The following is a 23,888-nucleotide window of genomic DNA, read 5'->3' on the forward strand; positions in this document are numbered from 1 at the left end:
ATGGGGGAGAATCCCGAGAAAGGTTCGGGGCATTAGGACCAGTGGTCGTTGGAGCAACCAGGGATCTGTCACGTGAAATATTATGTAGGAGTCTTCCCCGCGCTCTTATTAAATTCCATCTTCCACACTTGACATTAGAAAGGGAATGACCACTAAGGCTGGGAGTACAGTCCCTTCCCCCCTCCCCCCCCCCCCATTTGCTGTCCTCTGCAAGGACCAGAGTGGGGCTGGGCAGAGAAAGCAGCAGGTGGCAGTTCCCCACCTCCACCGAATGCGGTCCCCTCAAGAGAGGAAGTGACCGATTCCAGAGACTGTCTCCTTCCCGAATAACCCCCGGGCACAAAGGTCCTTCCAGAAGGGTCCCTGCAGACGCTGTGGTAAAAATGGAATTGACCTCTGGGGCTGCCTATTGCAAGGGCTGGAAGGATCTAGAGGCGTGGCCCAGACCTGAAGGGAGAGGGGATTGGGATTTTAGAGCAGTCTGAATTCCCCCTTACTAACCGCCTGACCAGAAGCAAATTGCTTAAATTTTCTGCTTCCTCAGACCACTCACCTCTAAAATGAGACTCGAAATACTACCTACTGGGGTGAGCTAAGGATAGTAACTACCCTGGAAACGGCGCGTCCCGCCCCCAATCAGGCGGACTGAGACAGGTGGCGGGACCAGGCACAGCGCCTTCTTGAGTCCACCCTAGAACAGGACAGGAATTAGGGATTCCATACCGGCTCATGATAGAACAATCCAAAAAGTGTTTGTGTGGGAGGTGCTAGCAAAAGCTTGCAAACTCTCTGCGCCTCTTTCAGGTTTCTTTGTGTGGTCTTCTCTCCTTCCTCCTCCACACCCTGCGGTGCCAGGCCTAGGCGGGAAAGGATAAGGGAGGAGTGGACTGCCTCGCCCCTTTCTCCAGCCTGGGAGGAGCCAGGCTGGCACCTCGGGCAACCGAGGACCGCTGCCCACCTCTACCGCGAGGGGTCAGCAGAGTGTTGTGGCCGCTGCCAGAGTTGGGGAGGGGGCTGGAGCGGGGTAGGGACGGCTAGGAGTGGCCGGGAGAATGCGTGTACATTTCCTCATTAAACTGTTTTTAGAACCTTGTCTGAGATTTCTTTTTTACTGTCCTGCTCCCCGAGTTGGCGACATCTCCCAAGGGAAATCCTGAAAACCTTTTATCCCTAGTCCCAGGCCCAGAAGGTCTGCAGTGGTGGGTCTGAGGGCTTCCGGAACAAAGTTTGGACCGTGCCTCTCAGCCTAGGCCACGCCCAGGTAGTCCCTGGGCCACCGAGAGGTGGAGCTGGCGGGCGGGAGGGGGCAGTGGGGTGAATCATCCTGAAAAGCGTTGTAGCTCTGGGAGAGGGGGAGCTCAGCCTGGATTGGGGGACCTATCCCCTTAGCAGCCGGGCCTCTTTTTGCCAGGCGGCCATACCCTAAACCCGGGTCGCTCTTCCTCCGGTCTGCGCGCTCCAGCTGCCACGTGCTCGAGACGCGCCCACACAGCAGAGAAACAAAGACAGCCGAGCGATGGGGCTGCCAGTAGCCGCCTCGACATTTAATAAATGAAATTCCATAGCTGGGGGTCGATCGGGGGTGAATGGGCGGCCACCGCTCGTGGGTTGTGCGCCCGGTAAAGAGCGGCCAAGCCGCTCCTTTTCATCGCCCAGCCTAGGGCCATCAAGCCCACAGACTGACTGCTTGGTGCGGGTGCAGCATGGGCGGCAGGTGGTGCTCCCCCCGCCGCCGACCCCCACCCCCACTGCGAGGTACCTTTGCTTGCAGAAACCCCGCCAGCTGAGCGGCTGGCTGTGGGGGGAGGGGAAGCCTGCAAAAAAAAAATTTTTTTTTAAGGTGCGATTATAAATATACCCTGTGGATCGCGATTTCAAACAAACTTGTCAATCTGGGCTGCAGCAAAAGGCGATGGAGGCAGCTTTGCTTGTATTTCGGGTGGTGTGACTCATGAGCATTACTTGTCTCCCCCAGGGAAGCAGCCTGCCCACCCACAAGTCACTGCTGCTCTGGCACCGCTGGGATAAAATCGACCAACCCCGAACCCCTGCCCAAGGACTTTCCCTCCTCCCTCCTTGTTACTGAGCAGTAACCCCTACCCCCTTGGGAATCTTCCCTTAATTCTGTCACCACCGACCTGGCCCCCAGGCCTGGTCCTGGCCACCCGTGCCCTGTCCCCACAAGCAAAGTGCTCTGGCATTTTGCTGCTGCAGGGATGGGGGTTGGGTGCACGCGGGGCACACGTGTATGGGGGAGCATGCTCAGTGCAGGGGTGCACCCACGTGCGGCCCGCGCCTCCGCTTCCTGTCCCCCCCACCTACGCCAAGTCTCTGTGTGAAGTCCAGGAAGAAAGGCCACCACAAGAAAAGGTCCCTGTGTGTTATGTGCACACGCCCTGGACACACAAACCTGCGGTGGCCCAGAAACACCGTGGACTTATACAAGACGAAATGCCAAGTGGATATTACTGCACACAGGCACAGTGGTCACTCCTCGGGAGGTCCTTAAAAAGTGCCCAGATTCTTTCCTCCTGGGATGGAAGCATGGATGAGGTACAGATGTATTTTTAGTTGGGAGGCAGGGGAACACCTGGGCGTCTATATTGTTGGTGTCGTGCATAATCAACAAGGGTGTGACCACACACACACACATGGACCCACGGATGAGGACACATGGGGGACCAGGACACACATGCTACCCCAGCCAGACATAGGCGGGTACCCCAAACAGCCTCTTGACCGGGAAGGGGGCCTGGGCCTCCAGCTCCTTACTCTCTTCCCTGTTCCCCAAGGGTCACTGTCCCCGGGGCCGAGCCCCCTGGACCACCCTCTACCTGGAAAGCGAAGCGGATGGGGCTGTGAGGGTAACTCACACTGCCGCGGGGCCGGAGAGTGCCAGAGCAGAGGCCAAGGCCGAAGGCGATGCTGCCCTCTCCGGCCTGTCTAGCGGAGGCCGCGCGGCCCCTTTAAGCACCCCCGCCCCCTCCCGCCCGCGCTCCCGGCTTCCTTTCTCTGGGAGGCGCGGCCCGCAGGGCCCGGCGGCGGGGCGGGAGTGCAGGCTGCCCCTCCCCCGGTGGGCAGGGCCTGCGCCGCTTCCTGCAGGAGCGGCCCGGAGCCGCGCAGGGGGCGGAGAGAGCGAGCGGCGAGCGGCGGCGGGGCGGCGCGGGGCGGCGCGGGGCGGAGGGCGCCGGAGGGCGAGCGGGCAGGCGGGCACGGCGGGTTCCGGGCCAGCCCCGGGGGCGGACGGTTGGCCGGGCGCGCGGAGCCTAGCCGGGGCCTTGCCGGAGCGGGGCCGGGCAGCAGGGGCCGCCGCCGCCCGGGCCCGCCGCCCGCGCCCCCCACGCTGGCCCAGAGGGCTGCGGCCGCGTCGCCGCTGAGGATGTCCCGGAAGGGGCCGCGGGCGGAGGTGTGTGCGGACTGCAGCGCCCCGGGTAAGCGGAGCCGGGCCGGGGGCGGGACCGCGCAGCGAGGCCGCCGGGCAGGCGCCGGGGCCTGGCGGGAGTGCGGTGCGGGGCCGGAGGGCGGGGCGGGGCTGGGGGCTGCGGCCTCCGGCCTCGGCCCCCGCCCGGGCCACTGCGGAGCCGCGTCCTTGGCGGGAGGGCCGGCTGGGGGCCCCAGTCCCTCGCGTCCGTGGACGAGCAAGGAAGGACATTCCCGGCGCCACATCCCACCCCTCAGTCTGAGAGAGGCAGGCAGCTAGCTGCCCTCCCTCCCTCTCCCCTCCCCCCCCCCCCCCCCCCGCCCGCCCGCCACCACCTTCCATCTCTGTATCCCAACGGAAGCGCCAGCCTGGGGTGGTGGGGTGGCAGGAGGGCTGTGGCAGAGGCCAGCAAGGTTTAGGAAGTGGGGGTGAGTGTGGTTTTGTGTCATCTCAGTGCCACCCCCGCGTCTTGCACCTGCTGCTCGCATGGTCTGCGCGCCCGCTGAGGTGGCGGAGGTCAAGGGGCAGAGAACCAGGCAGATGGGCCAGGGGAGGCCTGGATAGTGTTTCCTCGTGAGCAGACGAGGGGGTGGCTCCTCCTAGGACTCCCTGCCCCTACTTCCCAAGGCGGGGGCTCCTTGCAGGGCCTGGTGCTGAGGGCCAGTACAGTCTGGGCATCTTCCTCTGAGGCATCCCTGGGAGCAACTAGCTCGGCTTTTCCTATGCACCAGTAAGGCCTGCTTGGGAAGGGGGCTTAGCATTGACCCAGCTTGGGCACAGACCCCTCCTAGCCCTCTAGCCCAGTCTGACCAGAAATGGGTAGGGAACAGTACCCAAGGGCGCCTAGGTTCTCAGGATCTGGCTTCCTCGCCTGCCTCCTGGCTGTATTTACCGTGGTGTTTCCCTTCTTCCCAGCACAGTCAGATCCAGGCTGATGCGAACCCCCCACCCCTGATCTGAGGAAGTGAGGAGCAGTGACCTGAGAGGCTGCTATCTTATGATGTGGGAGGACACTGCCAGTGATGGGGCTCAGCAGCTGGCCTGGGGAAGGAAGCCCTGGCTCTTGTCCATCCTCTCTTTTAAAAAGGAGCTATCTCCCTGGGAGACCTCTGGGAAGGCTCAGTGTGTCTGTGAACTCCAGGGGGACTGTGGGCACAATTAAGTGTGAGAGTGTGAAGTGCTGTTTCATGGGCCCATAACTTCTAGCTACCCTTTGGACAGGCCCGGGGCCCCAACAGGTTGGGACCCACAGATACTCTGGTGGTTCTGATGCCTCCAGGCTAGAGAGTTTGGCACTGTGGATGCCTGGAAGAGACGTGGTACTCTGTGGGTGGTTGTGACCCTGTGACTCCTCTCAGGTCTAGAGGACCCTGAAGAAGCTATCTGGGCTTATGTGTCCTTACCCTAGTGAGCTGGAAACTGTCATCTCCTTCCCCCAACCACATGCACGTCTGGGGATGGAAGGGCTAAGAGGACAGCTTGCCTTCTATTCCTCTCCCAGGCTGGTCTATACCTATGCGGGGCAGGCATAGCATGGGGGTGGGGAGTGATTAGCAGACACCCTATCAGCTTACCCTGTGAACCATGGCAAGACTTTCCTCACTCTGGGCCTCAGTTTCCTCAATTGTGAGGTAAAGAAGTTGGAATAAAAATGGTTTTTGAGGACCATCCCATCTTGAAGTCTGTGGTCCTGATTCCCAGCCAGAGGGACATAGGGCAGAATCAGCAAGGCAGTTGTCCCTCTTTCATTGCGTTTGGCTGTGTGAAGTCTCTGGGTGCCCAGCGGGTTCAGGAAGGAGTGGTATGTATCTGATATCTTGGGACTGTCTGGTTCCTATCCATAGTCATTGTCCCACAGAGGCATTTTTGCCCCAGGTACCTCCTTTTCCCCTGATCCAGAATACAGGTCAGAAGAGGCAGGTGGTGAGAAGGTGAGGAGTGAGGTGGGCAGGGTGCTGACAAAGTCTTTACACATCACCCTACCCCAGCACCTGGCAGCAGGCACTCCCTGAGTGTTTGGATGCTTGTCAGAAACCCAGCTGGCTACCCCATTTCCCCACTGTAGGATGCAGGGAGGGGCATCCCCGGTGTGGGACTGTAGCAGTCCAGGTATGAGGCTCGAGGGTAAACAACAGTCTGGACTCCATTGGTGTATGCCTCCTACCTAGTCATAGGCTTCTCTCACTGTGAAAGGTGGGGGGGGGGGGGGGGTCCAGCCCTAGGGGTGGGGCCATGGCCTTTTTGTGGTTGGTTAATTTGGGGAGGTTAAAGAGGTGAAAGGTGAAGTGCAGGCTGACCCCAAAGGTCTTCATCCTCCCTCTGCTCCCAGGCCTGGGCATATAAGTGACAGGTGGATTTTGTAAGACAGCTGGGCATGGCTTGGCTGCTGTGGTACTACCTCATCAGGCCCCACATGTGTACCTGCCTGCCATGAAGGCAAGGGAGGGGCAGCAGTCAGGAACCCTGGAGAATGTGTTCCCCCCACGTCCCCCTCCATTCACTCTGTCACACAGTCCTGGCCCAGCTCAAGAGCCTGCTCCTCATCCCATGGGCCTCTATCTCAACCTTTCCACTTTGGTGGCACAGGAGTGAATACCTCAAGGTACCTGAAGTACCTCGGGTGGCACCTTGGATGAGCATGGATGGCCACTGGCTGGGGACATTTGGAAACCTGCAGGCTCATTTGTTTCTTCAAAATGTAGATTGTTGGGTGGGGTGAATGGTGGGCTCTCTTCCTCTTTTACTGAGGTTTAATTTAGGTACAGCAGAGTTCCTGCAGCTTACTGTTTAGCCTGTTGAGTTTTCACATGTCTATATACCTGCGTAACCACCACTCCAGTCAAGAGGTAGAGCATTTCCATCACTCTCTGGACCCTTCTTCTGCCCCCTCCCACTCAACAGCCCCCAAAAGTAACCGCCATTCTGATCTTTATCCCCATGGATTAATTACTCTTAGCTGCTTTCAAGATGGTGGGCTTCTCCCTCATGCCTAGTGACAATTTGCTCAGGAGACGCTGGCCCTTAGAGCAGACCTAGAGGCTACTAATGGCTTTGAGTGATGACATGAATTCACCTTAGTAGAGGCCTGCATGGTTAACATTATCCCAGGATCCCTCCTACCACTTGCCCACACTTCCCAGACCCCCACCCTGAAGCAGAAGCTGCCAGGAGTGTTGGCAGGATACTGAGGAGGTCACCGCATCTTCTCGCCTGGCTGGCTCAGTCAGTAGAGCATACTACTCTTGATCTCATGAGATCAAGCCCCACACTTGGCAGTTGGGCATGGAGCCTGTTAAAACAAAAAACCCCTTATGTCCCTGTCCCTTCCACCCCAAGTTTAGTCTAGGGAGCCTCTTGGGGGCAAGAGTCCCTTAACCTTCAGCTACAATAGCCATTTGACTTTTCAGAAACTCTACCTGGCCTTAGGAACTGGCCTAAGTGGGGCTTGGGGGCTCCTGCTTGGGTAGACGCAAGGCCCCTCGGGCATGTAAGAAGTAGGTAGTGGGCTTCTCATCTGTGTAGCCCAGTGAGCTGACACCAGCGTTCCCCAGGCCAGGACAGTGCCCCCTGCTCAACCTTCCTGTTTCAGGTCATTGTGGAGGAGAGGGAGGACCCCTCCCCCAGGCTGAGTGGCTAGCAAAGCCTTGGACTACATTCCCCAAATCCTGATCTCTTCTTGGTCATTGCCATGTTCAGAGTCTCACCATGTCTGGTCTGGCTCTCGATATATGTGCAGTTTTCCTAGGCCCTGCTTCTCCGGTAGAGCCATGGGCCTGGGCTGGAGGCCTCAGGGCGGCCCATTTATGATCCTGGCCTGGGCGGCTCCCCATTTACAGGAAACCCCACCGTTTCAACAAGAGGAATTTAGGCTGCGTCATTTCCAGCTTCCTGCTTGGGCTGCCGGAGGTGGCTGGTGGCTGGCAGACCCCTAACCCCAGTGATTTGGGAGTGGGGGGAGGGAGCTTTCCATGTGCCTCACTGGGGTGCCTCACTGTTTGGGTAAAGCCAGTACTAAAGAGTGTCCTTGGGCTCCCCCTCTTGGCACAGATGGTGGATCCCTTCCTTGTGGGCCCCTGGAATCAGCTCCCAGGAAGGTGTATGGCAGGCATCTTGTTGCCCTGTTTTTGGGTAGATGCCTAAAGAAGCTCAGACCCAAAGAGCTGAACCCCCTCTTTCACTTTTTGTTTCTTCCTGTCCCCTATGGAGGGGACACTTGCTGTAGGCAGAACAAAGGCTGCACCCTGACTCGGTCTCCTTACAATTCTCCTGGAAACTTTGATGGAAGTCCTTGTGGGGAAGGGCCTGAGAATTGCCTTCTGGTTGGAGAGGCTCTCATTACCCCAAGGCTGTCCCTCCCCTAGGGGGCCCACTTCTGGACTCCCTAAGCACTCCCAGGCAAGGAAGATAGCCAGTCCCTGCTCCCCCACCCAGCACAGGGATTCCTGAGACTGGGGTGGGGGGCCCGGGGCAGAGCACAGTGTCCTGGGAGAGAAGCTCCCTGCCCCCACTCTCTGGAGGCACACAATGGCTGCTTTCTCCCCCGTGACCTTTCCACAGCTTAAGCTGTGTGCAGCTGTCTCCTCCCCCTCTCCCAAGGGGCCTGGGATGGGTGGTATCTCCCCTGCCCTTGAGAAGCACCCAAGGAGCTCCCACCCTATCCTGGCCCCGCTTCTTGTTTCCAAAGTTTGCTGCTCCCCAGGGAGTAAAGAGTGGCTTCCAGGGCCCTTGCCCACTTGGGCCTGACCCCTTCCAGGCAAGAACGGAGGAAGAGCAGTGGGTATGAACATGGCGTGGCTTCTGGTGTCTAAAGTGCCTGGGTCCACATCCCAACAATCCTGCTCATCAGCTGTGTGACCTTGAGCAACTGCTCTAACCTCTCTGAGCCACCATTTCCTCATTGGTAAAGCAGGGATAGCATTTCCTGCCTTGTCTGACAGTTGTGAGAGACCTTGTACATACAGGTCTATCTAGTACACAGTGGGTATCCAATGTTAGTTCCTTTGCTCTCTCCATCCCTGTTAAGAGGGGCTCCAGCTCAGCCCATCAGTGATGGTGGCAGGAGGCTCAGCATGAAACAGCCTCTTGCCTGCCAAGATGAGGACAAAGGGAGGAGCCCATGGAGGATATGGTGGGTCAGGTGGGTGGCCAGTGGTTCCAGCAGAAGCCTGGGTGCAGGAGAGATGTGGCACTGACCCAGACACAGGAGTGTCTAGGATGTCTGGCATGTAGCATCGGTGTCACATCCCCCAGAGGATTCCTGCCTCCCTGGGGAAGGCCTGGGCCAACTGTCTTGTTCCCTGGGAAAGACTGCAGGACATACCCGCTGAGTAGGCCCTGGGGACCACACATTCCTCCCCCCACCCCCTCACCCCCCAGACAAGCAAAGATGTGTAGGAAGGGGCCCAGCTGTCAGTCACCTGCTGCGAGCCTTTGGGGAAATCCCTCCTACGCCATAGCTCAGCTGCTTCCTCAGCAACCTGTGTCCCGGCGGTCCCAGCTTCTAGGTATTTGAAGTGTGTGAGCAAAGTGCTAGTGTGGGCCCGGAGTAGGTGCCCGGCACGCACTGCCGACGACCTGGCCTCCGCTGACTGTGGCTTCCCCCTTTGGCAGACCCTGGCTGGGCCTCCATCAGCAGGGGGGTGCTGGTGTGTGACGAGTGCTGCAGTGTGCACCGGAGCCTGGGCCGCCACATCTCCATTGTCAAGCACCTCCGCCACAGCGCCTGGCCTCCTACGCTGCTGCAGGTACGGGGCCAGGCCGCGTGGGCACACTTCCCCCATACCCACACACGCTGCTCTGGATTCTGCGGCTTCCAGAAGGCAGCACCCACCTGGGGCAGAACCTAACCCTGACCCTTTCCATCCGTTGTGTTTGCCATGCAGATGGCGGGGGGGCTTCTGAGACTGGGGTCTCGCAGACCGGGGCTCTCTCCGCAGCTCCGCCATTTACTAGCTTGGCCACATAGCACTGAGCAAGTTGCTTTATCTCTCTGAGCCTTGGCATACTCGCCATACAACCTGAGGTGCTGACCAGGACCCACGTGCTTGGGCGGCCCGGCTGGATGGAGGTGTGATGGTGGCAGGCACACAACAGGCCCCTTGGTACTGGTTGCAGCCACGCCGGCTGCGGCCAGCACTTGGAGGTGTTTCCCCCAGTACCCAGTGCACAGTGGGCACTCTCACTTGGCACTTCTTCTCTGCAGATGGTGCACACGCTCGCCAGCAACGGGGCCAACTCCATCTGGGAGCATTCCCTGCTGGACCCCGCGCAAGTACAGAGCGGCCGGCGCAAAGCCAACCCCCAAGACAAAGTCCAGTGAGTTGTGCCGGAGGGGTGGTGGCAGGGGCTGTGTGGTGTGGGACGTGGGTCTGAGAGGTGGCGGGGGGAATAGCCTCTCCCACTCTGCCCCCCACCCATTTCATCCTCTGTGCCCCATCCAGCCCCATCAAGTCAGAGTTCATCAGGGCCAAGTACCAGATGCTGGCATTTGTGCACAAGCTTCCTTGCCGGGAAGATGACGGGGTCACTGCCAAAGACCTAAGCAAGGTTAGAGGGGCCCCACGGTGGACAGATGGGTGGGCCTCCCCTCCTGTTGCCCACAGCACCCCGAGGGCCTCTCCATCACCACCAAGCCCTAGTCCCCAAAGGCAGCCAGCCGGGTCAGGCAAGGATCGTGGGCACAGCAGGGGATGGGGATTGGGTGGTCAGCTGCATGTGGCCAAGGCCCCTCCGCCTCTAGGTGGACACAACAGGCTGCCATCCAAAAGCCGGGAAAACTTGAGGCGGTTTCTTAGCCACTCAGAGCCTCAGTTTCCTCCTCTGTAAAATGGGAAAGAAGCAACAGCATCTCCCTTATAGATAATGCCTGTTTCAAGCAGAGCCCATAGCACAGGTAGATGGTGACTGATAGCAGCTGTTAGTATTTGGCGCTAAAGCCTCTGTCCTCCCTGACAACCCAACTTCAGCCGGGCCCTTGGAGCTGGTAGGAGTCCCAGCAGCTGCCTAACTTCGTACGGCTTGGGGGTTGGCGGGGGGGGGGGGGGGGGGGGGGGGGGTGCTCACACACACTCGCTGCACACTCTGCTCCTTGCAGCAACTGCACTCAAGCGTGCGGACGGGCAACTTGGAGACATGTCTGCGCCTGCTGTCCCTGGGTGCCCAGGCCAACTTCTTCCATCCAGAGAAGGGCACCACACCTCTGCATGTGGCTGCCAAGGCGGGGCAGACACTGCAGGCTGAGCTTCTTGTAGTGTATGGGGCTGATCCTGGCTCCCCTGATGTTAATGGCCGAACGCCCATTGACTATGCCAGGTGAGGGTCGGATGATGGGTGAGGCTTGGGCGGGTGGGGGGAGTGGACTGCTGCGGCAGGGCTGAGCCATGCCCCCTCCCCACAGGCAGGCGGGGCACCATGAGCTGGCGGAAAGGCTAGTCGAATGCCAGTATGAGCTCACTGACCGGCTGGCCTTCTATCTCTGTGGACGCAAGCCGGGTGAGCAGAACGCGGGGTGGGCCTGGCTCGGCCAGGCAGGTGGGACCCAGACACACCCCAGCAGCAGGTGCCATGGTGACCGAGCCGGCTGGGGAACAGTGTTGCTAGGCAACTGGCTCCCGTGAAATTGATGAAGGCTCTGGGCTACAGCACACTGGGGTAGGGAGTGGGGGGTGGGCATCGCTTCCAGTCAGCTCCCAGGGCTCTTGGGGGTGGCCTGCCCTCACCCCTGTCCCCTGACACTTCTGGGTGCCAAGGTCTGCTCGTGGCAGTGAGGTGGGCTCCCAGCTGCTAAGGCCACCCAGCACCAGTGACTTGGCATTTTTATTTTTGTTCAGATCACAAGAATGGGCATTACATCATCCCACAGATGGCTGACAGGTGAGTGCCCACCTGATGCCCCTTCCCAGGGGCTTTTGGACACCATGTGGGTGCCTGAACCCCAGAACCTCTACCCCTCCCAGTCCCCGGGCTTTAGGGACCCCACCCCAGGTCTGGTGTACAAACATTTCAGTCAGATCCTCACTCCCTAATGCTGGGCCCTATGGCAGGGAAGGGATGTCAGCTCAGCACATGGCCAAGCACCGCCTGAGCCCCAGGCCATCACACATAGGCCTGAGTACAAGAAACACCTGCCCCAGGAGGGGTGGCTCACTGGGCTCTGCTCCAGTGGCACTCACCCCACTGTAAAATCTTAAGACGAGCCTCTGCTCTTCATTGAAAAGATGGTGGGCTCCAGGGATTTGACTAACTTTGGGCCTCCGTGGTGTGCTCAGAAATTGGGGAGGGGTGGGAGGTGGGGGCAGGGCCCCTCACAACTGAGGTGTTTCTGCCTCTGATCTGAAAAGCCTCCGCGCGCCTAGGCCGTGGGGGGACATGCACCCAGTTCACAAGATGGATGCTGGCGCCACCTGGTGGCCACATCTGAAGGCCATTTTTCCAACCTGTGCCTGCTGGCCTGGATCCAAGAGAGGAGGCTCCCTCCCTCTCCAAAGACCAGTGTGGGCAGACAGGGATTGCCAGGCCTAGGCGTCTTGAATCCTTGAACCCAGACCTACTCTGTTCTGAGACTCCAAGATTCCCTCCTACTTCTCTGGTCTTATTCTGCAGGGTGTGTGTACCTGCATGTGTCTGGTGTATGTGTTTAAACACATATGGGCATGGACTCAATAAAGGGCTAACCGAGCACGTGCCCGGTGCCAGCTGCCGTTCTTGGCCCTGAGACACACGGGTAACTCAGATATGATCTCTGCCCTTCAGGAGCTCACAGTCCAGGGAAGGAGGCAGCCTGGTCAGATAGCTGTAGTTCAGTGTGGGGAGTACAGCAGAAGTAAAGGCATAAATGGTATAAGTGAGAAATGCTGTGCCAGGACCTGCAGGGAGTCATGTGGCTGGAGCATAGTGTGAGAAGCAGGGAATCCCAGGAGCAGCACTGGACTGGAAACAGGCAAGAGAATGGCGAGTCCTGTGAGCCCCAAGAAGAGCAGAGAGGTTCCAAGCCCGGATATGTCAGCTCTGCCATTTACTGGCTGTGTGACTTCAGGCAGGCTACTTAACCTCTCTGAGGCTTAGTTACCTCCTGGGAGTAAAGGCAACAGTACCTACGTTTTCTGGGCTGTTGACAGGATTAAAATAAGATAATGCACACTAAACACGTAGTATATTTTTTAAGGAAGTTTTTTATTAAAGTACGGTTGAAGTATCCATACATGTGTTTTGTCATTAAGATGTTTTTAAGGCCAGGGGTAGTGTGGCCCAACGTGTCAAAGAGATGACCCAGGCTGCTGGGTGGAAAAAAAGGGTTGTAGGGGCAAGACTGGAAGTGGGAAGATGGATGAAGAAACTTGCAAAGGCCCAGGCAAAGAGGGATCGATGGCAGAACCAGAGAAAGCTTGGCTGGGGCTTGAGGGTGAGGGAGGTTTCTGGTGACTCCTAGAAGCAGACGCTGGTGCTGGGTGAGTGGGTCACAGAGGGAGAGAGCAGGCTGGTCTAGGAGCAGGTTGGGAGGGGAGAGGAGTTCGTTTTGCACCCTCCGGGTCTGGCGTATACACGGAGATGGGTCTGAGCTTGCCGTGGAAGGCACGTGGGGCCCTGCTCCTGGGTAATCGCTGCCTCTGTCCTATTCTTTCCTCTGCTGCCTTTCTCTGGACTTAGATCTCGGCAAAAGTGCATGTCTCAGAGGTATATGGTGCCTGCTTCGGGAGCAGGCTCTGGAGGTTGGGGGCAGGGTGGGGGGCGGCATCTGGTGTGCAGCATCTGGGATGTTGTCTTCCTGGGATCCCTGCATGTTTGGGAGTCACAAGTGGGGGCCTGGTCACCTCTCCTGTCTGCCCATTCTCATCTCCCTCCTCCTTCCACAGCCTAGACCTGTCCGAGCTGGCCAAAGCTGCCAAGAAGAAGCTGCAGGCGGTGAGTCCACTTGGATGGGCTCCTACTACTTGGAGCTGTCCTCACCTCTGAGCCTCGACCCCTAAGATTGCTCCTCCTTCCTCTGATGGTCTCCTTTTCCAAGGGTTTGACCTGCCCCTCACTCTGTCTTCCCTGCTCTCTTTCCCCCACCTCCCCACCCCTGGTCTTTGACCCTGGCTCTGCCCTCCGTAGGCTCCCTGGGCCCTAGCTCCACCTCTGACCTACCAGGGCACTAACTGGTCTGATCTGGTCTCCCTTCCATCCTCTCCCACCTTGGAGCTTGGCAGAGAGACCCCTGCCCCAGTTTCCAGTTCTGAGATTGTGGGGGCTGGGCAGCATAAAGGACACAAGCCACTTCCCACATCTTAGGACATCCTGGTTGACCTGGCCTTGTCAGCACTGGGGACCAACTGATTTGACAAAGACTGGGTCCCCCTTTTGTCTCTAGCTCAGCAACCGGCTTTTTGAGGAACTTGCCATGGATGTGTACGACGAGGTAGACAGAAGAGAAAATGACGCTGGTGAGCCAAGAGGGCATCTGAGGCTGAGGGTGGATGAGACACGGGTACCTACCCACCTGCTGGGGAAGGGCTGGGACCTGGTGTGGCTCTTGGGGCCTTTTGCTGGGACTAAGAAGGGAGGCCTGAGGTTGGTCTGCTCGGCAGGTCTGCCTCTCCAGCCCTGCTGGCTGTGAGCAGCCCGGGCAGCCTCCCCAGCCAGGCAGAGCGTGCTGAGCTGGAGGCAGCCAGCCTGCTCCTCCGCCCCCACCCCTGGACTGGGGCTCATCTCTGCTCTGGCTGCCTCCCACTTTGGCTCACTCCCCAGTCCCACTCCACCCCCCCCTACATCACTCCTTCCTGGCCACAGCCAGATTCCAGCCCAAACCCTGGGCTGGGCCTGGCAAGGAGTCGTCGCCTCATTCTCTTCGTCGTCATCGGCCTGGCCAGTCTTGCTGGCCTCGCCCAGCCCTGCCCTGACCCAACCTTGCCTCCGGTGTCTGAAGACCACCCCTGGTTTGAACACCAGCACTTGGTGGACGTGGGGAGGATTGAGGAAGGCTGTGCTCAGCACATCCCCACCTCCACCCCGTGGGCCTGGCCACCGTGGACGCTCTGGATGATCTGCTCCCTGCTCCTCCCCCCCTCCTCCTCCCCCAGTGTGGCTGGCTACCCAGAACCACAGCACCCTGGTGACGGAGCGCAGCGCTGTGCCCTTCCTGCCTGTGAACCCCGAGTACTCGGCCACGCGGAATCAGGTGAGGGGGCTGGACAGGGGCCTCTCCTCCCCTGCTGGGGTCGCCAGCTTCGCGGGCCCTGCCCTTCCTCACTGGCTGTTGTGTGGGCTTCTGCCTGGGCCTGCTCTTCTCCTCCCCTGGCCTAGGCCTCTCTCAGGGCCCTGCTAGCACTGGGATTTGGGATTTGGGGGAAAGGTTTTTTTTAAGCTCTTCGTGAGCAGCTTCTGGGGGACATTCCAGCCTCTTCTTGGGAGCTCCCCAGGCACCCAGAATCTGGCCGGGTGAGCCAGGTAGCAGGGGACGGCCTTGCTTTGTTCCCACACCCATCTATCAGCTGTAAGGGGGCCCGTCATGCAGGCTGGGTTCTTTCTGCCTACCAGGGGCGACAGAAGTTGGCCCGCTTCAATGCCCGAGAGTTTGCCACCTTGATCATTGACATTCTCAGCGAGGCCAAGCGGAGACAGCAGGGCAAGAGCCTGAGCAGCCCCACAGGTGGGAAGGGTGTGGCTAGGGCTGAGGGCAGTGGGTGTTTTTCTAGTATATTCTTTCATGGCTCCCTTTTGGGGTGGCATGATGGAAGGGTCGTGTGGCAGAATACTGAGTAACTGGACTATGTCCTCAGACAACCTTGAGCTATCCGCGCGGAGCCAGAGTGACCTCGACGACCAGCACGATTACGACAGTGTGGCCTCAGACGAGGACACGGACCAGGAGCCCCTGCGCAGCGCCGGTGCCACTAGGAACAACCGTGCCCGGGTCTGAGCACTGCCCCTCCCTGGGCCTCCATTAAGGCCCGGCTCTATCCCCTTGTAGCCCAGGGCTTCAGGGACTAGTGGGCTGGTTATGGCCTCAAGAAGAGTCTTCTGTGGGCATTCACCCCCTGCCCCTGATGGCTAACCAGCTTCTTTCTCACTCTGCAGAGCATGGACTCCTCAGACCTGTCCGATGGGGCCGTGACACTGCAGGAATATCTGGAGCTGAAGAAGGCTCTGGCTACCTCCGAGGCAAAGGTACAACAGCTCATGAAGGTCAACAGCAGCTTGAGTGATGAGCTCCGGAGGCTGCAGAGGGAGGTAAGGGCTGCAGCATTGGTGGGAGTGCCCAGGTCGGAGAGGATCCTCCGCTCCCAGAGGTGGGGTGCTGCCTGGATCCTCTGGAGTTTCTGACATCACTGTCCACTCTCAGATCCACAAGCTGCAGGCAGAGAACTTGCAGATCCGGCAGCCACCCGGGCCAGTGCCCACACCCCCACTGCCCAGCGAGCGGGCAGAACACACACCCATGGGGCCTGGCGGGAGTGCCCATCGCAGGGACCGCCAGGCCTTCTCCATGTATGAACCAGGCTCTGCCCTGAAGCCCTTTGGGGCCCCGCCTGGGGATGAGCTCTCTACCCGGCTACAGCCTTTCCACAGCACTGTGAGTTGCCTGTGGGTCTCAAGGATTGGGGGGGAACAGAGGGCTGGGGCTGCCGCAGGGCCCTCCGTGACACCTGTGCCAATCCCCAGGAGCTGGAGGATGATGCCATCTATTCAGTGCATGTCCCTGCTGGCCTTTACCGGGTAAGTAGGGCCTGGAGGAAGCGGATCCATTTCCGCAGATAGGTGTTGAGCCCCAGTGGGTGTCAGGCTTTGTGCTGCTGCTGGGCACAGGAATGACTAGATATACCTGGTCCCTACCCTCACTGCCGGGAAGCTGGAAGGCGGGTGGCAGGGAGGAGAGACTGACTCCGGTCTTCCTGGGTTTCAGATCCGGAAGGGGGTGTCAGCCTCAGCCGTGCCCTTCACTCCCTCCTCCCCACTACTGTCCTGCTCCCAGGAAGGAAGCCGCCATACGGTAATGTTCCAATCCCCAAGGGGACAGGTGATGGGCTGTGTGGGTCTGTGAATGTGAACCTCACCCACTACCCCTTCCCTGATCCTCCAGAGCAAGCTTTCCCGCCACGGCAGTGGTGCTGACAGTGACTATGAGAACACGCAAAGCGGGGACCCACTGCTTGGGTGAGACACCCCAGGGAAGAAGGCTGACTGGGCTCTGGAGGATCTGTGAGGGTACAGGCAAGCGGCTTACCACTGGAATGTCTCTTTCTAACCCTGACCTCAGGCTGGAGGGGAAGAGGTTTCTTGAGCTGGGCAAGGAAGAAGACTTCCACCCAGAATTGGAAAGCCTGGATGGAGACCTTGACCCTGGGCTTCCCAGCACAGAGGATGTCATCCTGAAGACGGAACAGGTCACCAAGAACATCCAGGAATTGTTGCGGGCTGCCCAAGAATTCAAGCATGACAGGTAAAGGGCTCACAGAAGCCCCTGGGTGTTGCAGAGGGCAAGGGGGTGGGGGGTGACCAATGTTCTGTCCCCGCAAACCCTGCCGATATTTCCCCTCCCCTGCCCCCACAGCTTTGTGCCCTGCTCGGAGAAGATCCATTTGGCTGTGACGGAGATGGCCTCTCTCTTCCCAAAGGTACAGGGGCCAGAGAGAAGAGCAGGAATGGAAGGCTCTCAGGGTGGGGCAGGTGTAGGGAATGTGACCACTACCTGGGTGGAGACGAGGGAGGACACACTGGGCCATGTTCATGGCTCATGGTTTGAAGTCCAAGGCCCAACTCCCTCCTCCCTCCCTCCAGAGGCCAGCCCTGGAGCCTGTGCGCAGCTCACTGCGGCTGCTCAATGCCAGCGCCTACCGGCTGCAGAGTGAGTGCCGGAAGACCGTGCCCCCGGAGCCTGGCGCCCCTGTGGACTTCCAGCTGCTGACTCAGCAGGTGATCCAGTGCGCCTATGACATCGCCAAGGCTGCCAAGCAGCTGGTCACCATCACCACCCGAGAAAAGAAGCAGTGACCACTCTCCCTGCACCCTCACCTGCACTGGGACCTCACTGGCCATGGGAGCTGGGCCACTCCAGACACTAATCCCCACCCCAACGGAGCCGCTGGCACAAGTGCCCTTAGTGCTGCCACTGTCCCCTGGCAGCCAGGCGCCCTGGTGCCCGCCCCCCTCAAGTCCCCAAGGATGGGGAGGTGGGGTGGCAGGAGCTTCTGTCCCCCACATTCCATGCACCTCCCCCTGTACATAGCATCCCCCCCTTCTAGTGTGCAGGGGCCTCTAAGGCATCACTCCCAGCCCCTTCCCCTCTGGGGCACCCTCAGCAAAGGGTCGGGTGGGGACACTCCAAGTGAGGCCAGTTCCCCCTACAGGCACCCCACCCCCATGAGCCAGTTCAGCCCTGTTGGGGGCTGAGCCGGGGGCATCCCCTCCTTTGTACATAATCTCTGTGGATGTCCCCTGCCCTGTAGCCACCAACCCCCCTGCTGCTCTCCTTTAATGCCAAACGGCCCCTGCCTAGGGCACAGGCCCCAAACCTGTGTTCCCAGGGTCCCTAGCAGCAAACACTGGAAAATCTTTTTTTTTTTTTTTCTCTCCTCTTCCACCCCTTAATTTTAACATTGTGGTAACTGAGTGTCCCTGCGTGCCTGTGTGTGCGTGTGCGGGGCGGCAGTGCCGTTCCGGAGGCCTGGCCCATCTGGAGTTTTGTGAAGGGTGAGGGGACCAGGGTAGCAGGACCAGAGTTAGGGGTCAGTCCCCCACTCTCCCATCCTGGGGCCAGGGACTGCTGGTAAATCATCTGGGGTCCTACCCGTTGCCTTCCCCCATCAGTCCCCTTCTCTATGAACTTACAAAAAAAAAAAAACCCACTTCCCTGCATCTCTCCTCCCCCCCCTCCCTTGTGGAGGGGGCTGTGCTGGCTGGGGCAGAGAACTGAGCACCTGAGCCTGGGGCTGGCTCCCCAGGGTCCCTGACTCAGCTGAGAGCCCCCTCCTATAACCTCTGAGAGGCCAGCACCTGCCCTGCAGTCTCTGGGTATCTGGAATCTGGGCAGCAGCCTGGGAAGGCTGGAGAGGCAGATGGCCGTGCCTACCAGCCCTTCTCTCTGTCCTGCCTCTGCCCTAGGGGCCAGGCTGTACCTGTGTGGTGGTGGGTGGGCTGACTGTCAAGACGTGTGTCATGTACATTTGTATCAAAAATAAATAAGTGACCATGTGCTGTTGCTAGTGTTGAAAGAATTTGGGGGTGGGGAGGTGACAGACATGAAAGGGACAAAGACAGACCTGGCAAGAGCATGAAACAAATGAAGACTACAGCTGCTCCAGACCTGGAACTTGCAAGGAAAGCCCTTGTGTTCTAGAAAAGAAGCTGGGAAATAAAAGTGTCAGTAACTACCACCACCACCACTTTCTCCCTCCCCACCGTTGGTCCTACCACACTCCTAAAACTTTGGCTGAGGCCAGGAAGGCTGGAGGAGGCAGGCTGGTGGGTGCCTAACTTGATTTTGTAAGCACCCACTTCAAACAAAACCTAAGTGGCCGAGGACAGTGTCCTGTCTTGATTTTGTAAGCACCCACTTCAAACAAAACCTAAGTGGCCGAGGACAGTGTCCTGGCTGGGAGTGTCTGTGTGGCAGAGGCACAAGCTCAACTCCAAACTCTACCAAAATAATTTAATTAGAAACACAGCCCATCCCTCCCCCACCCCCGCCGCCACCAGCCAACCACACCTTAAGAACAAGCCCGTTTGCAATGCTTAGGCAGGACTGCTCCATCTGGCCACCAGGGGGCGGTCCTTCGCAGGGTCCACGTGGCAGAGGTCGCGGCCTCACCAGGCGCGGCGAAACCAAATCCGCCAAAGTGGCAGGGCTCGGGTCAAGTCAGTCGGAGCTATCCCCATCCGGGCCGCTGTCCGGCGTGGGCGGGAGGAGGGGTCTCCGGCGGGAGCGCTTGACCCGGCGCGGGGGCATCAGTAGCCTCCGCTTCAGCACAGCTACGGGCAGGGTGGGGAAGGGTCGGTGATCGGCAGGGATGCCCTGGAGGTCCAGGGCTGGGGTGGGTGGGTAAGGAGGGTTAACTTCTCACCAGCCACCGTGTCCTGGCTGTCCGCTGTGGGCTCCCAGTAGATGCTATCCCCCCGTCGGAAGTTTCGGTGCAGCCGTGTGCAGAGCGTGGCCAGAGTGAGCAGCACTAACAGGAAGGTCAAGGCCATGGCCGCCCAAGCAGCCTCCTCCGTGCGCGGGGTAGGGCCCCGGGCTACCCGCGGGGGCACTGCTGCCCGAGGGGCTGGGGAAGCCTCACTTGGACAGGTACAGCCCCCTGGGCTGCTTTGCCCTTTGAGCACTTGAGCCTCTATCCTGGAGCTGGCATTGCCTCTGGGCCCCTCATGCATCAAGGGGAGAGTGGGCACAGATGGGGCATCACTCCCCTCACCCCGGGCTGCCGGCATGGGCTGCTTGGCCTCCAAGCTCCGTGGAGAGGCAGGGGGGAGCCTCGGGGCTGAGGGCGTGGGCTGGAGACCGAGAGCGGCCCGCAGCCCACGCCTCTTGGCACCAACAGGAGAGAGGTGCCTGGACCCTCCAGCTGCCTCCTCCACACCTGGGGGCCGCCAGCTCCGCAGGGTAAAAGCCAAAGCTGGGGCCTTTGGGGAGAGAGACAGCAGTCACCCTTTTCCTGCCCAGATAACCCAAGGACCCCACCACCAACCAAGCCCAGCACCCCTCACCTGCAGACACCCTCTCCGGCACAGCCTCCCTCTACCTGGCCTTGGCACCAAGGGAGAAGACCCAGAAAGACCGTCAGAGCAGAACCATGCCTTCTCCTTCCTCAGCCTCCTCCGCCGCCGCCACCGCTTCTTCAGCCAGTGGGCAGCCCAGGCTGGCTCTATCCATGCCATCTCCAGCACCACCCCACATGCTGCCAGCACCAAGGGCTAGGAAAGGAGAACTAAGTTGAAGGTGGGGAGCCAGCAAGAGGAAGTCCCTGAATTTTCCTTTCCTGCACATGGGGCTGCAGCCTCTGCCAGTGCAAAACAACGACCTTTCATCAACTGCTTACCCGCTCCTGAGTAAGGCTGGAGTCCGGGGCCAGTGAGGGCTGGGCCACACAAACGTGGGCCAGGAGGGCAAGCTGGAGCTTCAGCCAAGGGTGGGCACAGGGGTGGTAGAGGAAGGTGACATCCTCAGCCTGGAGTAATGGCATGGAGACATTAAGCCAGGCCAGATGACTCTCTGAGAATCCCAAGTTCTCCCGTCCTGGAGACCAGCTTTATTAAAGGGATTTCCAAGGCAGCCAGATGACCCACCTTTGGGGCTCAGGAAAGGACAAAGAGCCCTGGGTACTGGTGAGCATTCCCTTCTGCCTCTGAGCATTTTCACCCCTCCTCTCCCTCAAATGCCACACCTCAAAGCTCACAGCTTCCATGACAGCAAGCCTGGTTAACGCTGTCAGAACACACTCTTCAGCTGTATTTCTCTGCACCTGTGACAGTGGCTCTACGGGTCCCCAGTCTAGACTGTAAGCATCCCCCAAATGGAGACCAGGTCTCCTATCTACTGATCTACCTATATATTCAATCTTCTCCAAACATCCAAATGCAGGGCACTCAGGCAGCAGGTGCATGGTTCCACGATGCAAACACTTCATCAATTACTAATTATTTTTGATTATGCTGACCTAATGCTCCACACTGTGCCAGATGTTACAGGAGATGCCAAAAGACAACGCCTGGACTCTGCTTGCGGGAAATGTAGAGGAAACTCAGGGCAACAGAACTAATGCAAATGAAAGAATAGAACTCAAAGTGATTAGCCATTAAGTTGTAAGAGAGAAGTTGTAAGCATTACATGAATTTGGAGAAGGTGATGAATAAGGGCTGATGTGATCAGGCAAGTTCTCAAGAAAGAGCTGACTCTTGCACTGGGCTTTGGAGGTGGATGGGATGGATGGCAGGAAGGCAGGGAGCTGCCCACTCCAGCTTCTAGTCAGGATAGGCCAGGTGTGGAGAGTAAGTGGCATTAAAGGTACAGCAGTGGGAATAAGCCTGACACTCACACGTGTGGTGGATAGACCAAGATGACTGGAGAAGAACCAAAGATTTGGGGAGGTCAGACAAGGCCTGAAAAGCTGGGGGTGGAAGCGAGGGGTCGGTTGGATATGACCATAAGACGAGAAATAAGATATTGAAGGTTTCCAAACAGTGGAATGACTTAATGAAAGGGCTGTTTGAGGGAAGGAATTAGGTGGGTGGCATGAGGTTTCTTGGCCAGAAGCTATTACAAGGTTTTAAAAAAAAAGTTAGGGGCGCCTGGGTGGCTCAGTCAGTTAAGCCTCCGACTTCAGCTCAGGTCACGATCTCACAGTCCGTGAGTTCGAGCCCTGCATCGGGCTCTGTGCTGACGGCTCAGAGCCTGGAGCTTGCTTCAGATTCTGTGTCTCCCACTCTCTCTGACCCTCCCCTGTTCATGCTCTGTCTCTGTCTCAAAAATAAAAACATTAAAAAAAAAATTTTTTTTTTTAAAGTTAGATATTTCAAAAGGAAAACCAAAGGGACAGGGAAGGTATCTGACCACTGGCCTCGAAAACAGAGAGGCAGCCACGCAAGGTGAAGCCACAGTCTGGTGCCCAGTAACTGAGGCACACTCTTTTACCTCATACAGCTTCCTACTTCCCAAAGTGCTATCACACACACTTCATTTAGTCCTGGGGAGGTGGGACATTAACAGCCCCTCTTAAGAAAACTGGGGCTCAGAGAAGTCAGGAGACTCTCCACAGTCACACAGCACAGTTGGGGCATGGGTTGTTTTTTTGCCACTAGGGCCAGAGTTCCCCCTGCAGCCTCCTGCCCACGGGCAGACAGCTACTGGACAGCATTCCTGACACAGCACTGCAGACGACAGAGGCTTGTGGCTCACTGTCCCGGGCCTAAGAACACTGAGGGAACTGGTGAAGAATGGAGCTGGTGAGCAGAAAAAGCTGAGGAAGCCTGCAAGGAGCTCGCTGTTTCGGGGGCAGACACCAAGGATGGCTCCCTGCTTGTACTTACCGGCCATGGGCTCATCCGCGTGTAGGTCACTCTTGGTGACACCTATGCACGAGGGGAAAAGGAGGGCTTAGAGCAGCTGGGGCTCCGCCTGCGGGTGGGGAGGGGACAGCAGGCCCCATCCGGCCAGGCTGGGATGGAGACGCTGGCAACTGAGGGCCAGAGGAACCGGCAGAGGTCCTCAGAGGGTGACGGTGGAGGGTGCAGCGAGGCCAGAGCGGGGCTGGACTACCCCTTCACACCCCTCTCTCCCATCCCCCGCCAAGCTCCTACCTGTGGGGGCAGAGGCCACGGGCCCTCGGGACAACTGGCCCCCGCTTCCTCCTCTGGCTCAGCTACCACCTGTGGGTCCAAGGCACAGAACTGGGAGAACTAGCCTCGGTGTGGGCCCTGCCCTCTCCCTCCCAGGCCCAGCCAGTCAGGGGAGGACTCCTAGTTCCCCCTCCACGAGCCACTCCTTCCAGGACCAACTTTCAACAAAGCGCTTTGAGATCTCAGGCCGAAGCCTGCTCAAGAGCGGGTCGCCTTACCTCACTGGGACCAAGGAGCCCCGCAAGGGCTGCCAGAAGCAGCAGCTGGGGCGAAGGCGGCTGAGGCGCCATCCCGGCGGCCCGGGGCTCGGCCCGAAGTCCCACAAGCCAGAGAACGCGCGCCCCCTCCCTCCCCGCGCCCCCGCGCGCGCCCACGTGGATCCCGGGATCGCGCGCGCGCACCCTCCCGCCCCCACCCGCACACGACTCCCAAGATCGCGCGCCTCCCGCCTCGCCCCGCCCCCGCAGCTGCGTACTACTCTCGCCCCGCCTCCGCCCCAATACCCGCCCACAACCACCGACCTTGAGCGCACGCGTCGTAAGCCCGAAGCCGGAAAAGTTTTGCGTAGGAACCCTGCCCAGGCGCACAGCGCTGCAGCACAGGCGGGGACCTCTCCTTCACCCGCGCTTCAGTCCCAGCACGTCTCCACGGCCTGCGGAGGGCAGCTTCAGTGCTTGGGTGGGATCATGGAGCCAGGCGAAGGGCGGGAAGTGGGATCCCAGTGGACCGAGTGGCCCAGGAGGGAAGACGGGTACGCTCCTCCCGCAAACCCGCTTCATACACGTCAGTGTGACCTACAACTAGAAGAGGGGCAGAATCATGAAGTCCGAGCTGCGGGAGGAAGAGCGTCCCCGCTCTAGAGCTTCACCTTCAGCCCATTCCACTCGTGCCCTCGCAAATAGGGCCCGAACCCAGAGGAGCTTCGGAGGGTCTCAAGCCACCACCCTCCCTAGGCCCAGAAGTCCGTGGAAGCTGAAGCCGGGCCTGGGGCTGCTTTGTTTCCCCCATGCCCGCCTCCGCTCTTGTTGTCGTTAGTTCACCGATGGCTGGCATGTGCCCAGGGAGACATCGGTCACCGTGAGATGGAGTCACAGGCTTCGCCCCCAGCAGGGAGCGCTGGCCGGACCTCCCCTGCAGTCTTCTTTCCAATGCCCTTCTCCTT

The 23,888-nt window shown here is 59.2% G+C and overlaps 2 protein-coding genes across 7 annotated transcripts; one reads left to right on the plus strand and one right to left on the minus strand.

Moving 5' to 3' along the window:
* The first annotated feature begins 3,134 nt into the window (after nucleotides 1-3,134).
* Nucleotides 3,135-18,589, plus strand: GIT1 (GIT ArfGAP 1). 2 transcript variants are annotated; one of them, XM_027034567.2, is made up of 21 exons: nucleotides 3,135-3,431; nucleotides 9,032-9,165; nucleotides 9,624-9,736; nucleotides 9,862-9,967; nucleotides 10,515-10,732; nucleotides 10,818-10,912; nucleotides 11,251-11,293; nucleotides 13,067-13,093; nucleotides 13,273-13,321; nucleotides 13,770-13,842; nucleotides 14,479-14,576; nucleotides 14,936-15,047; nucleotides 15,178-15,311; nucleotides 15,476-15,628; nucleotides 15,741-15,971; nucleotides 16,061-16,114; nucleotides 16,302-16,388; nucleotides 16,479-16,552; nucleotides 16,656-16,838; nucleotides 16,950-17,013; nucleotides 17,177-18,589. In XM_027034567.2, exons 1-21 carry the CDS (start codon nucleotides 3,380-3,382, stop codon nucleotides 17,387-17,389), a joined length of 2,313 nt encoding a protein of 770 aa, XP_026890368.1. In that variant the 5' UTR covers nucleotides 3,135-3,379; the 3' UTR covers nucleotides 17,390-18,589. The 2 variants fall into 2 exon arrangements, with proteins under 2 accessions (XP_026890368.1, XP_026890367.1); XM_027034566.2 differs by lacking the exon at nucleotides 13,067-13,093 and having other exon boundaries at nucleotides 3,246-3,431.
* A 443-nt stretch (nucleotides 18,590-19,032) lies between these two features.
* Nucleotides 19,033-23,857, minus strand: TP53I13 (tumor protein p53 inducible protein 13). 5 transcript variants are annotated; one of them, XM_053211644.1, is made up of 8 exons: nucleotides 23,638-23,857; nucleotides 23,248-23,526; nucleotides 22,688-22,756; nucleotides 22,418-22,459; nucleotides 20,431-20,559; nucleotides 20,099-20,305; nucleotides 19,459-20,014; nucleotides 19,033-19,366 (listed from the first exon to the last, which is right to left on the minus strand). In XM_053211644.1, exons 4-8 carry the CDS (start codon nucleotides 22,430-22,432, stop codon nucleotides 19,254-19,256), a joined length of 1,020 nt encoding a protein of 339 aa, XP_053067619.1. In that variant the 5' UTR covers nucleotides 22,433-22,459; nucleotides 22,688-22,756; nucleotides 23,248-23,526; nucleotides 23,638-23,857; the 3' UTR covers nucleotides 19,033-19,253. The 5 variants fall into 5 exon arrangements, with proteins under 5 accessions (XP_053067619.1, XP_026890372.1, XP_026890369.1 ...); XM_027034571.2 differs by having other exon boundaries at nucleotides 23,248-23,857; XM_027034568.2 differs by lacking the exons at nucleotides 23,248-23,526; nucleotides 23,638-23,857 and adding an exon at nucleotides 22,945-23,099.
* Nucleotides 23,858-23,888: the final 31 nt, after the last annotated feature.

The sequence above is a fragment of the Acinonyx jubatus genome, chromosome E1 (assembly GCF_027475565.1).
Source record: "Acinonyx jubatus isolate Ajub_Pintada_27869175 chromosome E1, VMU_Ajub_asm_v1.0, whole genome shotgun sequence".
Classification (NCBI taxonomy): Eukaryota; Metazoa; Chordata; class Mammalia; order Carnivora; family Felidae; genus Acinonyx; species Acinonyx jubatus.

Coding starts and splice junctions, on each gene's coding strand:
- GIT1 (XM_027034567.2), top strand. CDS start 3,380: ATGTCCCGGAAGGGGCCGCGGGCGGAGGTGTGTGCGGACTGCAGCGCC. Junction 14,577..14,935: donor ACTCGGCCACGCGGAATCAG/GTGAGGGGGCTG, acceptor TCTGCCTACCAG/GGGCGACAGAAGTTGGCCCG. Junction 16,115..16,301: donor TCCCTGCTGGCCTTTACCGG/GTAAGTAGGGCC, acceptor CCTGGGTTTCAG/ATCCGGAAGGGGGTGTCAGC.
- TP53I13 (XM_027034568.2), bottom strand. CDS start 23,016: ATGGCGCCTCAGCCGCCTTCGCCCCAGCTGCTGCTTCTGGCAGCCCTT. Junction 20,306..20,430: donor CCAGCCTTACTCAGGAGCGG/GTAAGCAGTTGA, acceptor CTCCTTTCCTAG/CCCTTGGTGCTGGCAGCATG. Junction 20,015..20,098: donor GCCGGAGAGGGTGTCTGCAG/GTGAGGGGTGCT, acceptor CTCTCCCCAAAG/GCCCCAGCTTTGGCTTTTAC.